This window comes from Panthera tigris, chromosome B4, assembly GCF_018350195.1.
Source record: "Panthera tigris isolate Pti1 chromosome B4, P.tigris_Pti1_mat1.1, whole genome shotgun sequence".
NCBI classification, from domain to species: Eukaryota; Metazoa; Chordata; class Mammalia; order Carnivora; family Felidae; genus Panthera; species Panthera tigris.
Window position 1 is genome coordinate 121,366,840 of NC_056666.1, and position 24,643 is coordinate 121,391,482.

Sequence of the window (24,643 nt, forward strand, 5' to 3'; positions counted from 1 at the left end):
TTGAAAAGGCTGTCCTTTCTCTATGATTTCTTTTGCACCTATGTCAAAAATCAAATGGCCATATGTATGTTAGGTCTATTTGTGGACGTGGTTCTGTTTCATTCATAAATACTATGTTATCTTATATTGTAATTGTATAGTAATATTTAAGATAATTTCTCAGCATATTTAATATGTTGTTCCAGTGTCTTTGGCTTATTTTTTGATGGTCTATTAATCTTGTCATCATTCCCTAGTACGTAATGTGTCATTTTGCCCTGGTTACTTTTGAGATTTTTTTCTCATCTTTGGCTGTCAAAGTTTGATTATAATATGGGAGTGATTTTTTGTTTTTCCTACTTGAGTAGCCACTTACGTCTATAAATTAATGTTTTGTACCAAATTTGGCGTGCTTTTGGCCATAATTTCAAGTATTTTTTTTCCTGCTTCTTTCACTCTTCTGTAGGGATTCTAAGTATTTATATATTGATTTAATTAAATTATCCCACAGTGTTCGTTGGTTCTTTTTTCTTTTTTTTCTTCCTTTGTTTTTCAGATTTGGTAATTTCTATTTATATATTTGTAAGTTCACTGATACTTTCTTCCACTTTCTCCAAGTTGTTATTGAGCCCACTTGGCAAATTTTGTTTTTGTTAGTGTACTTTTCATTTCTAGAATTTACTTTTTTTATAGTGTCCACTTTTCTGTTGTCATTTCCTCTGTTAATTCATTGATAACATTTTTTAAATTCATTGAACATATTTCATTGAATTCTTTGAATGTATTTATAGCAAACACCTTGATGTTTTGTCTGCTAAATCTAACATCTAGGTCTACTTGGTGATAATTTCTATTGATTGCTTTTTATACTAAGAAGGGGTAACACTTTCTCTTTTTCTTTTTAAAATTTTTTAATTTAATTAATTAATTTTTTAAAATGTATTTATTTTTGAGAGACAGAGAGAAACAGAGCACGAGCAGGGGAAGAGCAGAGAGAGAGGGAGACACAGAATTCGAAGTCAGGCTGCAGGCTCTAAGCTGTCACCACAGAGCCCAATGGGGCACTTGAACTCAAAAACCGTGAGATCATGATCTGAGCTGAAGTCGGATGCTTAACCAACTGAGCCACCCAGGCGCCCCCCCCCCCCTTTTTTTTTAAACTGTCTAGTAATTTGTGAATGAAAACTGGACAGTACAGATAATATTCTATAGTGACGCTGGGTTATATCATGTTCTTCTCAGGACAGTTGAGTTTTTGTTCTAGTAGGCAATTTACTTGCCTGGATTTCAACTTCATATTTTGTTTCCTCAGTATGCACCTTTTTGGATATCTATTATTATGGCTTCCCTTTGCTGTTTTTTTGGGTTGGCTTTTGTAGATCTTTCTTCTGCCTGCCAAATTTGGCAGTCAGGCACAGTTTGGGGGAAGTATGGAGCTTATTCTCTCCATAGATTCCTTTTCCTAGGGTTTTTCCTGAATTTTCCAGTTCTGATAAGCTTTGGCTGTGTACATTTAACACTTCAAGCCTGTACACCTTCAGCTTTCTGCCACTTAAGCTATACACAGTTGAGGAATGCACTCAGTTTAGCAAACCTTCCAACGCATAGCTCTAGTTCCTCATAGCTCAGTCTTTCTTGAATATATTTTTTGAATATGTTTCTTTCTCATTTTGACTTGCATTTTTGATGGGCCTCCTGGAGTCTCCCCCATGCTTGTGTGGTTTCCCAGTCAGCTAGGGATTTTGACTCTTTATGCTCTCAATTTTTCCAAGATTTTCCCCTTTAAATTTCTAGCTGCTTTCCCAGCCCTGGATTCTAAGGACACCTTTATAGTCACTTCTACCTTCTGCAGCCGCCATAGTCATGATTTTTGGGCCAGTAATCCATGAACTTAATTCATACCCTTCTTATTGCAGTTCCATTAAAATTAAATATTCTTCCAGCTTCTGTCTACCCTCTGGACACTTCTCAGTGTCTTTAAATAGTATTTAAAATTTCTTCCCATTTTATGTTTGTTATCTGTGAGGTTCACATGATCACTCACTTCAGTACTACAGGAAGTTGAGGGCCTTGAACAACCACAGGCTTGCTATTCTTACCCTTCTTGTTGCAGTTCTTTTAAAATCAAGTTCTCCTCCAGCTTGTGTCTGCTTTTTGGATCCTTTCTAGGGTCTTTTATTTATTTATTTTTATTAAAAAAATTTTTTTTAATGTTTATTCTTGAGAGAGACAGAGCAAGAGCGAGGGAGGGCAGAGAGAGAGAGAGGGCAGAGAGAGAGAGAGAGAGCGAGAGAGAGGGGGAGACAGAATCTGAAGCTGGCTGCAGGCTGTGAGCTGTCCGCACAGAGTCTGACGCAGGGCTTGAACTCACAAACCATGAGATCATGACCTGAGCCAAAGTTGGACACTTAACCGACTGAGCCACCCAGGCGTCCCTCCGGTGTCTTTATGTATTTATGTTTTTAAAAATTTACCTAGTAAGTTATACTTATTTGTGGGAGTTCACACTATCACTTCCCCCATACTAGATAGAAGTTGCAAGGCCTTAAATAGCTATAAATAGCTAATTTTAAGAATAAGATCATTGAATACCCTGGTTTGTTGTTTGACTATAAAAGACAAATACAGTATATATGAAAGAACCAATATCCATATGAAATTATAGGAGATTTTATTTATCTTGTGCTTAAACAGTCATAGCTCTGTTTTAGGCCAGTTAATGTCAACATCAACTACTTGTTATTTTTTTTACATTTGCTTCTATCTCTTCATTGTAATACTTACTTGGTTACTTGGTATTGTCAAAACCAATATCTAATAATTTCCTCCAAAATTTAACCTTTTAACTTCAGCCTATATCTAGTCCTGTATGGGTAAAGGACCAAATAGTGCCAGTTGGCTCATTCCCTAAGCTTCAGGGGGCATCATTACTCCTTGTTATTTAGTGACAAATGTGTGCAGGGGAAAGAGATCCAGCCTTATCAGAAATGCAGACTTCGGACTTTATCTTTTTATATCATTTTTTTAAGAGACATTTTCAACAATTATGATAGTTGTTATTTGCTCATAGATGCTCACTGGTGGCAAGTTGGTTTCACGATCAAGAATATGTTAATTGTCCAATTCAAACTTTTGTTTTATGGTAGTTCTCTTTTTTTCCCAAAGAGTTGAGTGAGATTGTTATTGAATGGTCATAAGTATTTTTACTGCATATAAGAAAAGATTATTGATTTAGAACAACCTCAATAAAGAAAATAATATTTTATTGTACAGGTGCAGTTACTAGCAAGGAAAGTTATCTACTCATATTTAAGCCTGCTAGTGAATTCAAAGAATGACCTGGCTCTGGCTCATATTCTTAATATTCCTGATAGAGGACTTGGACGAGAAGCCTTCACTGATTTGAAACATGCTGCTCAAGAGAAAAAGATGTCTATCTTTTTGGTATGGACATATTACATTTTCAAGATGTTTTAAAAGGCTGTTATGAACAGTGGATACCTGTACCGGAATATAGACTTCTTATGATAAAACAGGTTTTAAACTGTGAATATATGTTCTTCCTTGGTATTTGAAAATCTGTGGTATTATTACCATATTCTTCAAATTTGACAAGGGAGAATATCTCTAAAACAGTGTTTTCCTACGTGTGTTCTATAGAGTGGTAGCCCTGTTAAATTCTCCTTGAGTAAATACGTCCAAAGGAAGAAGTCCCTGTTAAATGCTCCTTGAATAAATGTGTCCAAGGGCAAAAAGTTTGGAAATAGTATATACCTTTATTGGATGTTTATATATCAAAAGCTCTGAGAGGTCCTACCATTAAGAAATATGCTTAAATTAACCATGTTATTTAATCTGTTGTTTTCTAAGTTATTTAACCTTGGAACTTTCTTCCAAATTACTGAAATTTCATAGAATTTGTCTTAGGATACACTTTGGAAAATACAGCTTTAGAACATTTCATCTTTGATGGAGATGCTCTTAAGTATAGCCATCATATACATAATTTTATCATTGTAGAGGTAAGGCCTCTTGAACTACACATGATGAAATAATCCTAAAATGTGAAAGCTAGATAGGACGTAGTGATTATTTAGTCTAAGTGTTTAAAGTAAGATAAGGCTTGGAAGAGTTGAATTAATTGCCCACCCTTGAATAAATCAACACAGTTGATACTTAAAAACCCTTTGATCCATATAAAAACTCCAGTTTAATCTATACAAGAATATATTTCTACACTAATATTTTATAGTCAGTGATATTCTCTTATGAATATATTCTTACTCTCTTAGTTTTCTAACTTGGCTCCCCAGTCTCCACTTGCATTGCCATCACCCCTGCTGGCATGAATTTTGCATGGCATCTGTTTCTTTAATTATTTGCTTCTGAATCAAAGTGGCATGAATTGTAAAAAGTGCTTACTTTACCTCTGTACCCAGAAATAATATAAATGCACCCAGCTTCATAAAGTTTTATTTTTAACTTACTAAATCATTAAACATAACTAAATCATTTGTTTTAATTCATAGGTGGCTACATCATTTATTAGGACACTAGAGCTTGGAGGGAAAGGATATGCACCATCACCATCTGATCCTTTAAGGGCACATGTAAAAGGATTGTCTAATTTTATTAACTTCATTGACAAATTAGATGAGATTCTTGGAGAAATACCAAATCCAAGGTAACGACTTTTCATAAATTACAAATGTTTTTTACTAATCTAGCTTTAAAACTTATAGAATCAGAGGTAGATTTGAATATAGGAGCTATTGAAACGACCAAAGATCAAACCAAACAGTAGGGAGAAGAAACAAAATATCTAGATGAATAAATTATAACCTCATGACCTATTCCTCTAGTTTCTGCCTATCTTTGATTCTAAAATTTTTGCCAAAGTCAAATGGCATGTTCAATTAAATTTGACTATAGAAGAGGGATTTCTGTTTGTCTTTTTCTGGAATAAATAGATTTTTGAGGACTGGACATGACTGAATAGATCATTTCTTTAAAGTTTTTATTTAGCAATAAAGGAAACTTATGCCCGGAACGAGTAAGGAAATTGATAGAGATATGATGAAATCTATATTCTACTTCCTGCTACTATTTTTTCCTTTTCTTGGGTGTAAATCTTTAGTTTATCTGGAATTTGTTTTTATATTATATTGGAAGTAAGATCTTCGTATCTGATAGACTCCTATTTATAATATATGCATCTTGGATGATAAGAATTTTGAGAGTAATTTGGTGGGGAACAGAAGTGCATTGTATACGTTAGCAATCATGGTAGATCACTGTCAATTTGGTTGGTATGCTTTAGCATTGTACTAATAAAAAGAGCTGGTATTTACTCAACACTTTTTATGTGTCAGGCATTATATTAAGCTCTTTGTGGGGGTTATCATTTGATCATTACAGCAGCCTTACATTATGGGTACTGTATACACACCCAGTTTAGAGAGGAAGAAACTGAAGCACTGGGACTAAGTAATTTAACTCAGTCACATTGTTATTTAAGTAGCAGAGCTGGGATCTGAACTCAGTTCTGAACCTGGAACCCATTCTTTTAATCACTATATCTTATTTCATGAAACTTCTTTTCATTGTAAGATTCCAAGGATTTTTTTCTTAGGATTTTATTTTGAATTATATCCTTCGGTCTTCTTTGTGGATATCCATTCCAAGGAAGTAAATTTGGAAGAGGTTTTTTGAATATGACTTATAGTCAATAATAGTGACATCTTCTGAACTTTCAAATATATTGGCTGGCTGTTTCTTCTGAGATCACAGATAATTTTAAAAAATATTTTATTTTTAGCAAAGCAAATATAGGTATATTTTGTTAAAGTCAAGTGGCATTATGGACCTACAGTAAAATAGTCCTCTACAGATGAATTGACTTTAAGTTTTTTTGTTTTTAGATTTACCTCATTTAAATGAAATTTTTATTCAGCTATTTGTTGATTTTTTTCAGTTTTAGACAATATTAACTTCCTATGCCAATGTCCCAGCTCCCCTTTTCTGTCTTCTCCCTCCTGTTAGGCACACAGATACACACAGACTTCGTTCATCCTTCATATCTAGTTATACTACAATTTCAGCTTAAGTTATGTTTTAGAATTTTTTTTATTATGACTCTGTAAATACTGCCTACACCTAAGCTATGTGATATGCTGTGATTATACTTCCTTTCTTGTATAGATTTTTTTTTCTTTTTTTTTTTTTTAACGTTTATTTATTTTTGAGACAGACAGAGCATGAACGGGGAAGGGTCAGAGAGAGAGAGGGAGACACAGAATCTGAAACAGGTTCCAGGCTCTGAGCTGTCAGCACAGAGCCCGACGCGGGGCTCGAACTCATGGACCGCGGGATCATGACCTGAGCCGAAGTTGGCCGCTCAACTGACTGAGCCACCCAGGCGCCCGTTTTTTTTTTCTACAGTGAATAATTATCTACTTTTTTCTTTTGCTTGACTTCCTATTTTATTATAGATTCTTTATCAAGCTTTCCAATAAAACTATACAATTTCTTCTTATTGGACCTAATAATAAGGTTATCTATAAGTTCTGGGTTTTGCCCTTGGAGACATTCCTTTTGGAAAATGCACTATCTTCTTCATTCAGTTTGTACTTTTGCTTGTTAGGCCTGTTTCACAGTGGTAACTGTGAAGTTTCATTACCTTATGAATTTTCTTTGCCTCTGCCTTGTTTTCTGAATCTCATGACTTTATTTATTTAAAAAAATTTTTTTTACATTTATTTATTTTTGATAGAGACAGAGCACAAGTGGGGGAGGGGCAGAGAGAGAAGGAGACACAGAATCCGAAGTAGGCTTCAGGCTCCAAGCTGTCAGGGCAGAGCCCGACACGGGGCGAACTCACAAACCGCGAGATCACGACCTGAGACGAAGTCGTAAGCTCAACCAATTGAGCCACCCAGGCGTCCCATGACTTTATTTTTAATTGGTATACCCCTTATTGGTGTACATGGCTTTCTGAGAAAAACAGGAGACAAATATTTTTATTGTATTCTCTCATTTGATTGAATGTGATCTTATATCATGTTTTATTTATCTAAAAGTATTATATTTTTAAGATTATTTTTATCTGCTTCCTGGATTGTCTTTGTTGTTATCTAAGTTGAATGTTTTCTTTTTTGTTTGTTTTGCAATCTTTCATGTTAGAGGTATTCCTAAAATGTATGGTGATTCTGAACAGCCCTTCCATCATATTTCAGAATGAGACTCTGTAAAGCTGATTAGTAGTTCTGTACAGTGGATTTCATTATAGCCTTGGCATCCAGTTAGTTCCTTTGTTGGGGATTCTCCCAACGTCGGTAACTATAGGTCTTTTCTTTGGAACTTACCCCAGAATTTACACAGTGGCATCCTTTAGTCTCCTTCAGAAAGCTGTAAGTCTAGCTAGTCTAGTAATATTCTGGGATTTGAAGTCGCATAGGAGCTGATGCTCAGTCTCCCAGTTCAGTCTGTAGACTTTTACTCAGTCTCTCTGTTTTCAGTTCCCATTGCCTTGCGGTCTAGAGCTCATCTGGCTTACTTTCTTCAGAGTAATCTTGCTTTCCATGCTGAGGGGAGGGAAGTGCACTGGCCTGACTGCTCAGAATAGGAGAAGAGATTGAGGCGTCAAGTGTTCCGATGTAGACTGTCAACTAGTTCTTATTTGCAGCCCCTTTATCATAGCCTTCAGTATTGAATTCAATATCTGAGAATTTCTGGAGTTGCTTCTTATTGGAATCTCTTTTAGCAGTTACATATGTTTTAGCTTTCTTTGTTCTGAGTAGTCAGCTACCACATGTCCGTCTGCTTTTCATCTTTCCATCCTTTCATTGTATGTCTCTGCTGTCATCCGCTATTGTCTCCTCTTCCATTCTTTTTCTTCGTGGATTTAAAACACTTGCATTTCTGTCATTTCTCTGCAGCTTTAGGAGGGAGCAGATATAAATGTGTACATTCAGTCCACTGTAGTTTGTTATAATTGCATTCCCTTTGGAGGAATGTCTGGTTTGGATAAATTATCTACAGGATAGAAGTACATTTTAGAGGCATCTAGGATGAGGCATCTTAAATTCTTTAACTTATCAGTGAGTTATTGTGGATATCCTGTCTTGTCACAGTGAGTAATTCACTCTGTGTTCTTGTGAAGACACTGAAGAAGTAGGTGTCCAAGTAGTGGGTATATTCATGTGGGTGTCTAAATAGTGCCCTAAGCGATCTTTATTTCTTCTTTATGGTGACATTTGTGTATACTAAGTATATATTCATTTCATAATTGTAAAGAATTATTAAAAGCTAAAACCATATATCCTATTTATGCAATAGGAGGATGTACAGAGGAAAGGACAATTGCCTTATTTGTGGGAGGCAGGGATAAAGGGTCAGGAATACTTACCTGGGTGGCTGTTATAGTTCAGCTTAATCTTAAAGTATGGACTTGAAGGAGTTAGACGGACATGGAGAATGGGTGTGATATGAAGCCCAGATGGGGAGAAGGGAGGATATTTTCTACAGTGGGGATAATATGACTAGCCTATTGGGACATTGTTTCATTGGTTATTCATTTTGTCTTATAATTTCAACTTCTAGTACTTTTGCCACAGTCCATAAAGATTATAAGAAAAAACAACAAACGATCTTCTCTGTTTTTGTCAATTCCTTCTCCTTCCTTTTATTTTCTTGTTTTTTTTTAAATCAATTTTTTCTAATGTTTATTTTTGAGACAGAGGGAGACAGAGCGCAAGTGGGGGAGGGGCAGAGAGAGAGAGGGAGAAACAGAATCTGAAACAGGCTCCAGGCTCCTAGCTATCACCACAGAGCCCGAAGCAGGGCTTGAACTCACAAACTGCAAGATCATGACCTGCACCGAAGTCGGATGCTTAACTGACTGAGCCACCCAGACGCCCCTCTCCTTCCTTTTATAACTGAGATTCTTGAAAAAAAAATGCTGTCCTTTATTCCATTTCCCAATTCTAATTATTTAATATGTATTTCTCACCAGACTGTAAACTCTGTGAGGGTTTTGTTGATTTTCTTCACTAATATCCCTTAGAGTTAACATGGTTTCTGGCACAGAGTAGACACTCAATATCTATTTACTTGTCTGTAGTTAACTGACTCACAATCATTCACTGTTCCACTCTATTGAAGCTATTCTGCCAAAGGTCACTTGTGATCAGGTTGGTATGGTCTTTTTTGGACTCCAAACGTCCTTAAATTTGATCATTTTCTCTGTTAGAACCCTTTTCCCCATACTTCTGAGATTTCATTCTCTTATTTTCCATCTACTCCTATAAATTCTATATCTATAAATTCTAAATCTATATTTCAGTGGGATCCAAACCTCTTTCCTGAGTTTCAAAAATACATCTTTGTCTATAGGTTGTGACCTCAAAGGCAACTAAAACTTAACATGTCCCAAACTAAGTCTTCATCTTTCCTGCAAACCTTTTTCTCTTTCTAAAGTGCCCCAGCTTTTTGAAGCCTCTCTTTCTCAAGCTACCTAAGCAGAAATCTGGAACATATCTTAAACTCCTTTTTTCTCCTTTCTCTATCCCTTCTGCCACCAAGATCCATCAATTTTTCTTACTTAACGTTTTTGATATTCTTTCTTCTCATCTCTATTCTTGTAGCTACTATCTTATATTTCCATTTTGTATGGAAAGTCTGTTTTCAGACTTTTATCCTTTCTTGCCTGAACTTCTTCACTTCTCTCTGAGTTGTTCTTTTTCCTCCAGTTTTGAGTTGCCCCATTCTGCTGCCCTCACTACTGCCAGTGGTCTTTCTGAAACAACGAATGTTACTCCCATGATTAAAATTCTTCAATGATTCATATTAGGTACAGGATAAGACTCCAGAAACCTCAGTATGATATACAAATTCTAAATGCTCTAACTCCTGCCTGCATCTTTCTCTAGCCTGTCTCTCAACCTTAAAACTTAGAGATAAAAATGTACTTAACTCTTGTAACTGAGTAGAATAGGGTGGAGGTAGTAGGGAAACACAGTAATCTTTGAATCAAAGGGAGGATGGCAAACAGACAGGGAAGAAATGAAAGAATCAATTCCTACCCTTCCCTCCCCATTGCCAACTTTTCATCAGGCCATCTTAGCTATAATTTGGTTGTATTTCTACATTTTGCCAGTAGGTGCCACCATAAAATGCATATACTTTCCTGAAAAATATCTTAAATTAGGGGTTTCAGGTTACATAAATTTGTTCTCTATTGTTCCAATATTTAATGGAAACAAATTCCAATTTGTTTAATGGAAGCAAATTCCAATATGTATTTCAAATTTATGACACAACTTTTAAATGTATACTTGAGTTATACTTATTGGACTATTATTCATTTATAGAATGTTAAATCTAGTTGAAATTTTCTGGTCCAAAATTCTAATGTTACATTTTTTATCATTTAAAAATATTCTAGAAGCACTTTTGATATATCTTATGTAGCACTTTTAATCATATTTAAATTTTAAAAATGTGTTTTAGCAAATAGCTTTCTAGTTCTTGGAGATAGTAGAGGAAAGCCAATCCATACAGTAAAGTAAGAATATTCAATAAATACACTAAAGTATAACCATCCATTTGTGTTTTACTGCTTGTTGTTCTCCTTCATTCACAATATTTTGTTACAAGCTTGGCGATTTAATTGTTTTCCCTCACTAGCTTTATTTTTCTCTTTCTGCCCCAGGGCTTTAATTTGATACATTTGGTAGTCAGTAGGTACAGTTTACCTCTTTTTCGCCTAAATTCTTCCTTTTTTTTTTTAAGTTTATTTATCTTAGAGAGAGAGAGAGAGAGAGAGAGAGGGAGAGACAGAAAGTGTGAATGAGGTGGGACAAACAGGGAGAGAGAGAGAGAATCCCAAACAGGCTCCACATCATGAGTCCAGAGTCCAATGTGGGATTTGAACTCACGAACCATGAGATCATGATCTGGGCTGAAGTTGGATGCTTAACCAACCAAGCTACCCACGCACCCCTAAATTCTTCTATTGATGTTTTTCCAGAGTACTCATAATGTATCTTCTGGGATGCCTTCGTGAAATACTCTTTCTTCCCTTACCTCCCCACTTGAACTCCCTTTATACCTTTAGTATCTTACTTTCTCATGTGGTTAATTGTGACCTCTTAAAGAGAAATATTTTATTCATTGTATCCCCATTGCCTAGCACAAATATCCTGGTGTCATTTAAGTTAAAACTTCAGAGATTCCAGGCTCTAGAAGCAAGAGTCTGGATTATACTACCATGTTGCTGAGCAGATTTTTGAAGAGCTAATATTGGGCTCTAATAGAGAATGTATAGCAAGCAATAGACTAGTCACAGCACTAGTGTTTGAGGTATTTTTTACCAAGGTCAAAATGTTGAACTTGGCAAGGATCTGAAACACAAATCTTACACACTTTTTCCTGATTTAATTCAGTCAGGGAATTATATCATCTTTAGAAGGAAGGAATTGAGAAAAGGAGGCAAAGGTGACTTTTACCTAATATCATTAAAAGCATTTTTTTGTTATTGTAGTTGACATTACAACACTCTTTCATGTTTTATTATCCTTTTGAATCTTACAAAACTCTTCCATTAGATTATTTGCCAGAAGAGGCACATAGTGTTGTGCTTTCATTTCGGCTTCATTTCATCCAATTACTTTCTGTGCTTTTGATTGAAAATCAAGGAAAAACCACTGAAAAAGATAGTGATTGTATATATAAAAGAATTCTTAGAGTTTACTCAGACTTCTGATGACAGGTATATGGCAGGTTAGGTCTGCTGATTGAACCTTCCCTTGAAAATAGTTAATAATGCTGGATACATATCTTTTAAATACTTTTTGAATGCGTTGATGAATAGGCATTTATAATGAAAATACTGGCCAAAAACTAGAGGAAGGAAGAAAGTCAAAGAGGGAAGTCAAGAAGGGAAGCCAGCTTTTATTTTGAGAGTATTTGGTGATTTGGAAAGTCTGTTCTTATGCTGGTAAACTCTGAGGGAGCAGGGACAAAGCCTAGGGACTGTCTAAGATGAGGAGTCTGTTGGGACATCCACGCTCACAGGGCTACCCACTCTGTGTCAAATGAACTGAGAATAAAGGCTTTAACCTGATAAAGGGTTTCTATACAGACCTCCTTACTGGTAAAATGTTTTAGCATTCTATTTAAGGTTTAAGATAAAAGAGTTCCTACTCTTATCATTTCTTTTTAGCACAATATTGTATGTTCAATTCAGTGTAGTAAGGCAAGATAAAGAAATAGATGTAACAATTGAAAAGGAAGAAATAAAATTCTGTTTGATGATAATATGATTGTATATGTAGAAAACTCCAGAAATCTAAAGGCAAATTATTCATATTAATAGTAGTGTTTAACAATGTTGCTGGACACAAGGTCAGTAAACAATAAGCAATTGTTTTTCTATGTCATCACCAAATAGGAAAACAATTTTTAAAAAAGAGCTTCAAAAAGATAAAATACATAAAATAAATCTAATACAACCCTTACTAGTTCCTTCTCCCTCAGAAGGTTCAGACTCAATGTGAAATTCTCTGGTTGCCTTCTCCCACCCAGGGCTTTGTGTCCTGATCAAAGTACCGCTAGAGATTTTTGCCTTCAGGAAAACCCATTCATTCTGCTCGCCTCCCATTTGTAGCTCCCAACTGTTGTCTGTTCCTTTTTGGGGGAGAAATTAAGTGGTATTTAGAGATTTCCCCCTATTCCTGCCAAACTCAGTGAGATATTCCCCCAGGGTATTTAGTCTACCATAGTGTAAGTGGAAGGTGGAAAGCTCCTAAGTACTTTTGTATTGCAAACGATATGAATAATCATAAAATACGTATCTTTTGTCTTATTGTAAAAAATTTTAGATTGTCGCATGTGATAGTGGTCATATCAATCATTTCTTCTGTGTGCCAAGTATAAACTGGTAGTGTAAAAATTAGCATTCTTCCTTTCTCAAGAAGCTTTTTCTTCCTTTTTTTTCTTTTAAATGAAATGTTTCCCAAGCTTATGTGGTTGTTAGAATCACCTGTGGTACTTTTAAAACAATGCAGCTATTCAGTACTCTTTTCTGCAGTTTGTGATTCAACAAGGTGGGATCTGGAGTTGATATTTTAAACAAATGCTGAATATGATTCTGATAATTAGGCAAATTTGGAAGACACTGGTCTAATCATACATTAAGTGTCTCTGCAATTTTCTTCTAACTTTCCATCTCTATTTGGACCAGCTATTTGATTGTAAACAATCATATTTCCAGTGTTTCTTAGGAAACCTGGCTTCTTCCCTAAAACATAAAACCTGGCAATAAGACAGCATGGATTAAAACTTTAATTCATAATTTCCTTTATGCCACTATAAAAGTCACAGAAAAGTTTGAGGCACCTGGGTGGCTCAGTGGGTTAAGCTTCCAACTCTTGATTTCAGCTCAGGTCATGATCTTACAGTTCTTGGGATCAAGCCCTGTGTTGGGCTCTGCACTGACAGTATGGAGCCTGCTTAGGTTTCTCTCTCTTTCCCTCTCTCTTTTTCTCTCTCTGCCCTTGCATGTGCATGGGCACACACTCTCTCTTTCTCTCTCAAAATAAACAAATAAACATTTAAAAAAAAAAGTCACAGAAAAGTTAAACAGCATACCCAAGGTAGAAGGGGGTGGGACAGGTGTTATTTTGTGCTCAGGTAATCTGACTTTATAGCCAGGCCATACCACCTTCTCAGTCAGCACTGCACAACCTTTCCAGGGATAGCTCTAGGAATGGAGATCTCCCGACTTAAAAAAAGAGCCCTCTTCTATTGTTGGACACCTCTAATTTCTTCCTTGTAATAGATCAAACTCCTTTTTCCTATATATTTCTCACATTTTTTTAGGTCAGCCTTCTAGAGCAGGAACTGCAACCTAAATTCATTCAGGCTCAGGCTTAGTATAAAGTAATTGATTTCAGGTTTTTTAAAACACTTGTCTTTTGGACACAGTTAGTTGGTCCAGTCTCTGGTTTGCTTTAGATCAGTATTAACTAGCTTAATTTCTGCTTCCACGTAATAACAATTCTCATATTAGAATGTAATATCATGCTTCAGGTCAGTCCTCACTACCTCTTTCCTAGCTCAGGCACTCTGTGTTCTTGGACAAGCTATTTAACCTTTTTGAGACTCAATTTTCTCATCTGTGATTTAAGGATAATAATAGTGAATGGATTTTAAGATTAAAGTAATGCAAGATTCTAGGTATAAATTGAGAGGTAGTGTTTCTATTACCTTGTATTTAAAGATACATATTTTTAAGTATATTATGTGTATATAACTGCACCTGAAACTGTTATTATGTATCATATATAACTAAAATATTTCCCTTCAGCTTTCAAATCAAGGAAGAAATAACTTACCTTTATTGAAATGACCTGCTTTCAGAAAAACTTTTAAATTTTGTTTCTCATGGTTCTCATCCTTTTCTTAAATGTGTTAGTTTGATTTATAAGACCAATGTCCTATTTTTTGAAAAGTGTTGATTCACTCTGAGAAGTATATTTTCAAGCTTATAAGCATATTGTCATTTCTAATACTATTGTAAGGGTGATCTTATTTCTATTTGCAGCATTGCAGGGGGTCGGATACTCTCAGTGATAAAGATGCAGCTGATTAAAGGCCAGAACAGCAGGGATCCTTTTTGTAAAGCAGTAGAGGAAGTAGCTCAGGATTTGGATTTGAGGATTAAAAATATTGTCAATTCTCAACAAGGAGATGTAATTCTTGGTACCACTGATATCAGTCCTGCAAGGGTAATGAGCTTTTTATGTTTCATTATTCTTCCATACAAAACATTATCGCTTCTACTTGTTATAGAAATGGTTTGCTATTGCTACTTAAGTCATAAGCATGTGTTTCCTGCGTTTAAGATGTTGAAAATTTAAGTTTCTCAATAGGATTATATAGGATTATGTTCGACTTGAGTAAATCATAACATCTTTGGGCCAATTGTGTGTATTTGTTAAAGAAGGCATTGGATAATCTTCACTATCCCTTGTAGCACTAGAAGTTTATAATTCTTAATGGATATTACGGTGTTTTGTAATGTTTTTCAATAATTACTCTTATGAAACCATTATTTTCCCATTTACTCAAATATAAAATAAGAACCAGGTTTCTCTGGTTCTGATCCCTGTACTAGGTACTCTGGAACAGCAAGAGAAATGGTTTCTATTCAGTTTATTTTTCTTCAATAGAATTTTTAAAATCTTTATGATGTGTTCTTTTCTACCTCTCTTACCAGCCTACTGCAAACATGAGGAATTTCTCTTATACTTAGAAATCTTTTAACTATATATTCCCAGAATATTTACCTGTTTCTTGTTTGTTTGTTTGTTTGTTTGTTTTTAACATAGGGAATCAAACACTGTATGGTACAATAAACTAGTATTATAGGAGAAATTGTCTGCCATGTTTTCAGCTCTAGAAAAGAATTTTGGGGAATGTGTTATAATCCATTTATTGCAGTTTAGTTACTCAAGCAACAAAAGCTCTTTTTCATTAGGTATGATTGTAATAATCAGAGCATGAAGAAAGACTTTTGCTAATTTTTTATTCTTCATCTGTTTATTCACAGAACCATTTTTAGTTATTTTTCTGTAACAATGAATGTTTTCACATTAACTTGAAGGTGGGACATAGGGGAGATAGGGGAGATTCTGGGTTGTTGCCCTTTGTGTGCCCCATGTGGTTGTCTCATGTGTGCTAACACTTCCTGTGACTAGCTTGGCTCAAATGAGAACCACGTTATTACTATTAGTCTAAGTCAGGAATTGTCACAACTCAGGTAATTAAGAGCACCAGTCTCTCCCATTTCCTGTCACAACAAGTAAAGATCCAACCTGGTTCTTGATTTTATGTGTTCAGTCAAATCAGAAATCTTTGAAAAATACTATCCAATAATTCTCAATAAGTTAATGTTAAACAATGTGGACTTCTCTCTCTGGTACTAATGAAAAATCTATGTTAAGCACATATATTGTGATAAGTGCATACGATGTGATTAGTAATCATTATTGTGCTAAGCAGTTTGTTAAAATTCCAGTGCAGCTATACAGGTTAGTTTGGTGAAGCCAAGTAGAGAAAGGAGGCCAAGACCAAGTTGATGGAAGCTGAGGGAAGTGGTGCAGCTACAACAGATGTCTCAGAAAGGGTGACTCTGATATTTAGGCACAATGTCCACCATGCTGTATGGGTTGGGCATTTTACCTATTTTACCCCTATTTTACCTACCCCTATTTTACCAGCGATTTAACTGAAGCACAGTGAGGTTAAGGAACTTTCCCAGAGTTATAAAGCACCTGCTACTAGTAAGTTGGTATCAAACCCAGCTAGAGATATCTTCAGGGTTTGTGCTTACGTGTGTCCGTGTATAATATTATATTATCATATATTTTCCCTTATTCTGTGTAGTCACTAAGTTTTTCTAGCTCTCCTCTTTTAATCTGCTTTTTTTCTTAAAAAAATTTTTTTTAATGCTTATTTATTTCCGAAGGAGAGAGAGACAGAGTGTGAGTGGAGGAGGGGCAGAGAGAGAGAGAAAGAGAAAGAGAAAGAGAAAGAGAAAGAGAAAGAGAAAGAAAGAGAGAGGGACAGAATCCGAAACAGGCTCCAGGCTCTGAGCTGTCAGCACAGAGCCCGACGCAGGGCTCGAACCCACAAACCGCGAGATCACGACCTGAGCCGAAGTCGGACGCTCAACCGACCTGAGCCACCCAGGCGCCCCTAATCTGCTTTTTTCTTTATCTCCACTGCTACTATCTTAGTTCACTGCTACTACCTTCTCCTTTTCCAAGCTGGACTATTACAGTCTCTTAATTTGTGTTCCTGTCTCCAGACTTAGTAACATTCTTACCCTAGAATATATTTTACACATTGCCATCATTTTTCTAAAAATCTAAATAGAATCATTAATGTCCTTGCTTAATAAAGCAAAAGATTTTAACTCCGTAACAGACTGACTTATTATAATTTCTTTGCCAGATATACAAAGCTTTCCCACGTTCATCCTGCGTAACTCTTTCTGTTACTTTGTTCTTTAGTTATATCATGTTACCTCATCCTTCAAAGTACCACGGTCTCTCCTACCCCTATGTGTCTCCTCCTCTATGAAGACATCGTTGATTCCTGAGTAAATTGTTCACTACCTTTTGTGTGCTCCTATTATGCCATGTATATCTTCTGTTAGAAATAGCACTTAAGGGGGTGCATGGGTGGCTCAGTTGGTTAAACATCATCTGACTCTTGATTTCAGCTCAGGTCATGATCTCACGGTTCCTGAGATCAAGCTCCCATGAGCCCCGTGGTGGGCTCTGTGCTGACAGCTGCAGAGCCTGCTTGGGTTTCTCTGTCTCCCTCTCTGCCCTTCACCTGCTTGCATGTATGCACTTTATCTCTCTTTCTCCTCCTTTCTCTCCTCTCTCTCCTTCCCTGTCAAAAATAGATAAATATTAAAAAATAAATAGCCCTTAGTACTTTGTAATGCACTTGTTAGTTACTTTCTTATTTTATTTAGGAGAGTATGGGTTCCTTGAGGCAGCGGTTTTTACCTTTGTAGCCTTACACTGTGCTTGGGACTTGGTGTGTAGTTATGAATGGATTACTGAGTGAATGTGAACTCAATTTTAATTTTTGCATTTGAATAGATCTTTATGGCCATCTGTGGGGTTGGTATTCAGACCATCTCTCTTTGGTATAAAAAAGAAAAAAATATACAAGGAGATTAAGTCATGAGGCTGGGGTCACATAGCTAGATAGTTACTAAATTTTCTGACTTCAAGCCTGGGATGTTATTTTGATCAGAACCAATGTCTTCCCTGATGATACTATTTTCTATATTTTTTGTGCTTTTGGAAGGTGATAAGATTGACTTTGGTATGACTTGAGGGAGAAATATTACATGCCTTAAAGCCATTTCCCATGGCTGATTTTTTTTTTTTTTTTATTACTTAAACTATAAGAGGAGGAGAATGGTGGCACAAGAAATGGAAAAGAATGACTGATTGACCCAACTTAGGTGATTATTACATTTACTTAATATTATTTTTTGTTCTAGCCAAAATCTTATGCTATAAACCATGGTACTGCATACTGTGGCAGAGATACTGTGAAAATTTTACTAGTTCTTTTGGATGAGGAAGCAGCCAGTTTGCCTACCAAAAACAAAGCAGAGCTTTTATATGATGATGAAAACACAATTCATCATAATGGGATTCCTATTCTTACACTTTTTAGGTAAGTATTGTGGAAGTTATATGTATGTGAATGTTAACTCTAGTCTATAAAGGGAATGTTGAAAAAATACCTCATTAAGTAAAAGGAAATACATGCTATGGTAAGAAACTTGGAGACTACAGAAAAGTGTGAAGAGAGAAGACAAAAGTTAAAGGGAGATTGAACACTTGGATGTGAGAAAGTTGTATATAAAAGCGTAGTATCTTCTGAGAGTATGACAGGTATTTTTGGTTTTGTTTTTATTTTTTTTGTGCTTGTTTTTTGCTTTGGAAATATTCATTTTCTTTGTCGTGTATGTCAAGAACTTTGCTAACTGCTCTCACTTATATTAGCTCTCTTAGCAACCTCTTTCAATAATATCCCCACTTTATAAGTGAAGAATTAGACACTTGAGAAAGAGAAAGATGAAGTAATTTGCCTAAGAGAGCACAGTTAAGCAAGTAGCCAAAGTGTCTTGCTCCAAAACCTAAGGTCTCTCCTCCAAGGATTGTGCTGTTCTGCGTGAGAACCAGAGAGAGCATATACACCAAACTTAAATTGGAATTGATATCTCTTGGTTCTTCCTCACATTATGAAGACAAACACTTACTAAATTAGTGTTAGTATTCTATGCAAGACATTGATATGCTCCACTTTTAACAACCACTAGGTCAGACATTGTGTAGGTTGGTGATATTTTTCATTAATGAGCATTCATTTATAGAAACGTGTAAAACTTTAGAACAACGATTTCAAATTGTATTTAGTACATTGTGGAGAAACTTTACAAAGTCATCCTACTTGTTTGATCTTTTCTATTTTTCTCTTCCCTTTAAAGAGAAACTTTGCAATGGTCTGTCATTCAGTGTTGTCCTCCAATTTATTTAAACCCTTTTCACCAGCTTTCAGTGATTATTCTTTTATATCTGGGCATGATATAATTCTTCCATATTCTACCTCAAAATTGTCCAAATATTTTCCTAGCAATGAAAATTTATCACTGGCTTGTGAAAAAAGTATAAAGGAACTGAACCTTTATTTTGTGTTCTTTTACCTTACTTCTGTTCAGCACAGTTTGTTTTTTAGGTAACATCATAAATGATTAATTTTTTTCTCAGATTCAATTCTACCATTTTCGTAGAGAAAGTTATTTTGTGTTTATGGAATTTTTTTTAAACAAAATTAATCCCTACATCCATTTTAAAGAAGTATTTTTCTCAATCATGTGGCCAAACATATTTCAATTGTTTATAGCTACCTTAGTATTTACAGTTGTCATTGTGCAGACAAGTACCAATTCATGGTAAAGTGAATTTTTAGTGATCTGCATTGAAATGATAAAATTAAGGGCAATGTGGTGTATGAATATAAGTCAATGTAAGGTTATAAACGAGTGTTTCTTAGAATAGACTATTCTTTATTCTTATATAACAGTCTTTTGAGTTAAAGAGGTTATGACTCTGGCTCTATTAAGCCAGAAAGGAATTTATTGAGGAATCCAGGTTTTTCTGGCTCCAAAGCTCCAGTGTTTCTTTCTCCATTGTGCCTTCTTTGACCGTCCTATTTCTAAACTATATTTTTCTCTTGAATTCCCCTGCTATGGCTCTTGTCCTTTTTTATTTTAAATTTTAGTTGTGTGGGTATCTTATTTCCTGTACTTTAGGCTTCAGGATGCCTGAATTCAGGGCAATGAATGAATCTACTTTCTGTCCTTCATAATATCTTACACAGTACCTTACATATATCAGAAATTGAAATATGTAGTGACTGTATTAATTAACATAGCAAATTATTAATATTTAGAACTTTAAATAATAATACTGACACTTTTATATAGTATTATAAACAACAAGATTTAGTTGTCTTTTTATTTCATTACTGCTTTGGGGTAGGGGAGGGGCAAAAACAAGTTAAAAAGCTACTTTTGTTTATAGATTTTTGCTTTTCTTTGGACATAGATCTCCCACACAAGTGAATAATTCATCAATGAAACCCCTAAGAGAACGCATCCATAAGTCAATGCACGAGAAAAAAACTAAGGTACAGTTTAATGTACTGTCATAAAAATGATAAAAATGTTTTTGTATTTGTAAAAGATAAATATAGAAAGTTGATCTGGATGTTATAAATATATATCATACATGGAACAATAGGAATTGAATGGAAAATGAGTTATGACATTGACATACTGAAACTTTCCTTTTATACAACCTAGGCTCATTGTTCTTTGGCTTAGCCTATATGCTGGACCTAAAAGAAGGGAAGGAATAAGCACTTGCTTTTGTAAGTGTTCAATAAATGTCTTTTCAGTGAATGAAGGGGAAAATGAAGAAGACATGGTTTTCTCATCTACATTACTCACATTGTATTTTTTATTTTTCTTAATGTTTATTTATTTATTTTGAGAGAGAGAACAAGGCAGGAGAGGGCAGAGAGAGAGGGAAAAAGAGAATCCTAAGCAGGCTCTGTGTAGAGCCCAACATGGGGCTCAATCTCATGAACTGTGAGATTACAACCTGAGCCAAAATCAAGAGTCGGATGCTCAACCAACTGAGCCACCCAGGCACCCTTCATTACTCACATTTTAAACTAAATCTTGAGAGACTATATAAATTCCATTTTGTTCCTCTCTGAAGATATTATGGCAGACTATAATTAATTGTAGATTAAGACATGGAGAATATTTCACATTGTTTCTTGACTAGAGCTATTCTTTATATCTTTATTTGGTTTGAAATAAGTTTTCCTGTCCTCATTTCAAATGTTTGTGCCAGTAAGTAGCCAATAATGTGTTTTTTAAGTGTTTAAAATTTTCTTGGTCTTCTTATTCTTTCTTCCTTTTTTTTTTTAATACTTTTTTTTTTCACGTTTATTCACTTTTTGAGAGACAGAGACAGAGTGTGAGCAGGGCAGGGGCAGAGAGAGAGGGAGACACAGATTCCGAAGCAGGCTCCAGGCTGTGAGCTGTCAGCACAGAGCCCGATGCGGGGCTTGAACTCATGAACCATGAGATTATGACCTGAGCCGAAGCCAGACGCTTAACCGACTGAGCCACCCAGGCACCCAGGTCTTATTTTTCAAAAAGAAACCGGTCTTAACTCATTTAGCATACATTTGTTGAGTATCTACTATGTGCTAGACGCTCTTCTGTGGTTGGGAATTCATTCATTTGTTCAACAAAATTTTCATGTCAAATTTACATTTACCCTTAAATTATCAGTTATTCATCTTGATACAATTTTAGGAACTGTGATCTGTATGCTGTTTATATTCCCATTTGGAAAGTTAGTCCCAGTTCACAAAACTTTTAGTTATCATCAGTTTCATCTACATACTCAAAACCCATTTAGTTTATATTAATAAGTCTTGTCTTTCTTTTGGTTGTTATTAGTTGTTAGTACTTAATACCTGTAGGATACATCAGAGAGTTTTATATGATTTTTCTGTGAATAAAACTTGTCAACCTCTTGTTATATTACATAAGTACTTGTAGTCAAGGCAGAAGATTTTAAACAAACAAAAAAATCCATTCTTTGGACTTGATTAGAAACAGAAATGTACTGTATAAATTCTTTAATTTTTTACCTGTTATGGATACTGACAAACTAATATTTTCATTTAAAGGTCATTGGGATATTTTGTTAGAACTAAGTAAATCAAAATGAGGAAGTCTATCTGAAGAATGAGAGGTCTTTTTTTTTGTTGTGTTTTATTTTATTTTGTTTAGAAATTGGTAAGAGTCAGCTAATTACTATAAAATTTATAAACAAATTTAGAAAGTTTTGGGAAGTAGAGGAGAGATTGTCTAATCCAGTCTCATTTATAAATGTGGAGACCAAAATCCTGAGAAAATAACTTATCTAAGATCTCATAACTACTATGAAATCTTTTATACCAGTGCGCAAAGCCATGGTTAAATGCTATTGAGATTAGAATCACATTGTTTCTGTTACTTAATAGTGGAGCTGGCTTAGTCTACATAGCTCTGAAACCAGATGGCAGTGGAGAGGAGAAGGAATTGTTTGTGATAAATATACTGTAAAAAAGCAAAGTGTGAAAATAATTGGTTTAGCCAGGTATACACAGCTGTACCATAGCCAGGTACAGTATTTTGTTGGAATAGCAAAAATGTTACAAATATTTACTACCAGGTAACTATGGAAAAGTAGTTTAACAGCTTATTACCTACTATCCTGTTACTTTTGCTCTTTTGGCGTAAAGTTCTTTTTTTAGTCATGGAAAGAATATATGATCTACACTTGAAACAGTGTCTTGGGAAGAGCACTTCAAAAGTAGAAAATATTAGGGAACTTAGAATTTTGATGTCATAGATGATAATTAATTGAAATATCTATGTCATTATTATATGGGGCAAATTAACTTTTCTTAGATTTTAGTTTTCTCATTTATAAATAAAAATAGACATCCCGCTGATCACAAAATCTTGTGAAACCATATTCGTTTTAAGTCCTCGAGTTGTTTTTCCTACACTGCTTATTAGGAAACTTGTCCATGATGGTCACATAAGTTCCCCTGCAGTAGAAATCAGAATCTTCTTCCGAACCTAGATGGTTTTGATAGGAAGCTATTGAGAATGTTCACTCCTCATTGTTATCCCCCAATTCCAAGCAGTTTATACACATATCCTCATACCTCTTTCTTAAAAGATTTTCCTCCTTCTATCCTTGTATATTAATTAATTTTATTCCTTTCAGTGTGGTTTAGCAGTATTTTGCACATCAGGCACAACTGAAAAGTCACATGTACATGTCTTTTCCTTATTCTGAGTCTAATGTTTGTGTCCATATTGAATGTATGTCACACAGATGTAAAATAATGCATACATAATCATTAGCATTAACTGATTTCATAACTTATGTGAGCTGATCAGGAAAATGTTGGATCTTTAAAACATAGAGTAGCCAGGGCAGTGAAAATTAGGGCTCAGGTAGTGTGAAAAATAGACTGGCTGTAACTCTGGTATCTTCATAAGTAGCCAGGCAGTCCAGTGCTGATGGTGTTAGAAAATTCTTAATTAGACCTCTAACTTCAAACTTTAGAGTGTTAACAAACCTCTGAGTATATCCAAATTAAAATGGTAGATTGAGTTTAACTCATAGAATTTCTCTCCCCTCAAAATGACTGTAAAATAGTACCAACTAGCAAAAACCTTCACCAAGAGCAAACAACAAAGAATAATGCAATTAGATACAATAACTTAAAAAACGATGGCCAAGGAAAGAAACTGAAGATTTCAAGCGAAGATGCACAGCATGACTTAGCAACTTAAGATAGCCCCAGTCCCCAGATATTATACTAGTCAGTTGACAGATCCTGAGAATTATCACTAATATTTCTCAAACTGGAAAATATTTTTTTTTCCTCCTTTTCAGAGGAATAGTAGAAGTGGCAAGTAGATAGTAATCTGGTTAAAATGTAAAAAATAACCCTGGAACTTATACACACACAAATGAAGCCTCTAGTGCTACATAGTGACCTGGGGAAATTATCTAAATGATCCCTCTCCATTTGAATGAGATATAGTCTAAGTAGAGGCAGTGAATCTTCTTATAATACATACAATGTATAATAAACTCTTAGGAGAGAGTGTAGAACCCAGAAATGTTTTCAAACTGTCTCCTCGGCTGAACACTACTTCTGCCTCTATCATTCCTTAGGCTAGTGAAAAATGAGGAAAAACAGAAAATATGCAGCCTTCAAAATGTCACCGAGGAGAAAATAAAAGGCTCTCAAAAAAGGAGCGAACAGAATCAAGAAATCACTCACATACTTGGTTGCTTCTGTTTCAAACTAGGATATAGTAGGCCATGACAGAATACCATTTCTGCTACAATAACAAAATAAAAAGCAGATAAATGGGGAAGGATATATTTTAAAGACATAGGAAAGGTATGTAAGCACAGCTATTTAAGTAAACTAAAAGTCTGGGGAGAGTAAAGTCCTTGTGAGGTGAGCAGCTTATTATCAGCTGTTTTGTTCCCTGAGATTATTTGCCAGTTTTAGATGTGAGCCAAGGATTGACGTTGGCCCACATAAAGGAACTCTTCTGAGGGAAGGAGTAACTAACAAAGACTGGGTGTCTTGGGGGGTTGGCAAAAATTTGAAAACTTTAGGAGCCCTGAACGCATGATTATTTTTACCTAGTGCACATATGCTAGATTGTTTGTTTGTTTGTTTGTTTGTTTGTTTGTTTTTAGAGAGAGGGAGAGAGATGAAGAGAGTGCCAGCAGGGGAGAAGGGCAGAGGGAGAGAGAGAATCCCAAGCAGTCCCTGTTCTCAGTGTGGAGCCTGCCGTGGGGCTCAATCGCACAACCCTGGGATCATGATGTGAGCTGAAATCAAGAGTTGGATGCTCAACCATCCAAGCCACCCGGGCATGCCAACATATGCTCAA

General features: G+C 35.3%; 1 protein-coding gene across 9 annotated transcripts in view; it reads left to right on the plus strand.

Moving 5' to 3' along the window:
* LOC102971413 (PARP1 binding protein) overlaps positions 1-24,643 on the plus strand; it is a 123,755-nt gene that overhangs the window by 30,554 nt on the left and 68,558 nt on the right. For 8 of the 9 annotated variants that reach the window (XM_042993036.1, XM_042993037.1, XM_042993039.1 and 5 more), the window contains exons 5-9: positions 3,253-3,423; positions 4,509-4,663; positions 14,585-14,768; positions 18,071-18,249; positions 20,187-20,268. In XM_042993036.1, coding sequence (XP_042848970.1) covers positions 3,253-3,423; positions 4,509-4,663; positions 14,585-14,768; positions 18,071-18,249; positions 20,187-20,268 — 771 coding nt within the window. Of the gene's footprint in view, positions 1-3,252; positions 3,424-4,508; positions 4,664-14,584; positions 14,769-18,070; positions 18,250-20,186; positions 20,269-20,443; positions 20,508-24,643 lie in introns of those variants that run through there. The other variant, XM_042993042.1, reaches the window with a different exon arrangement.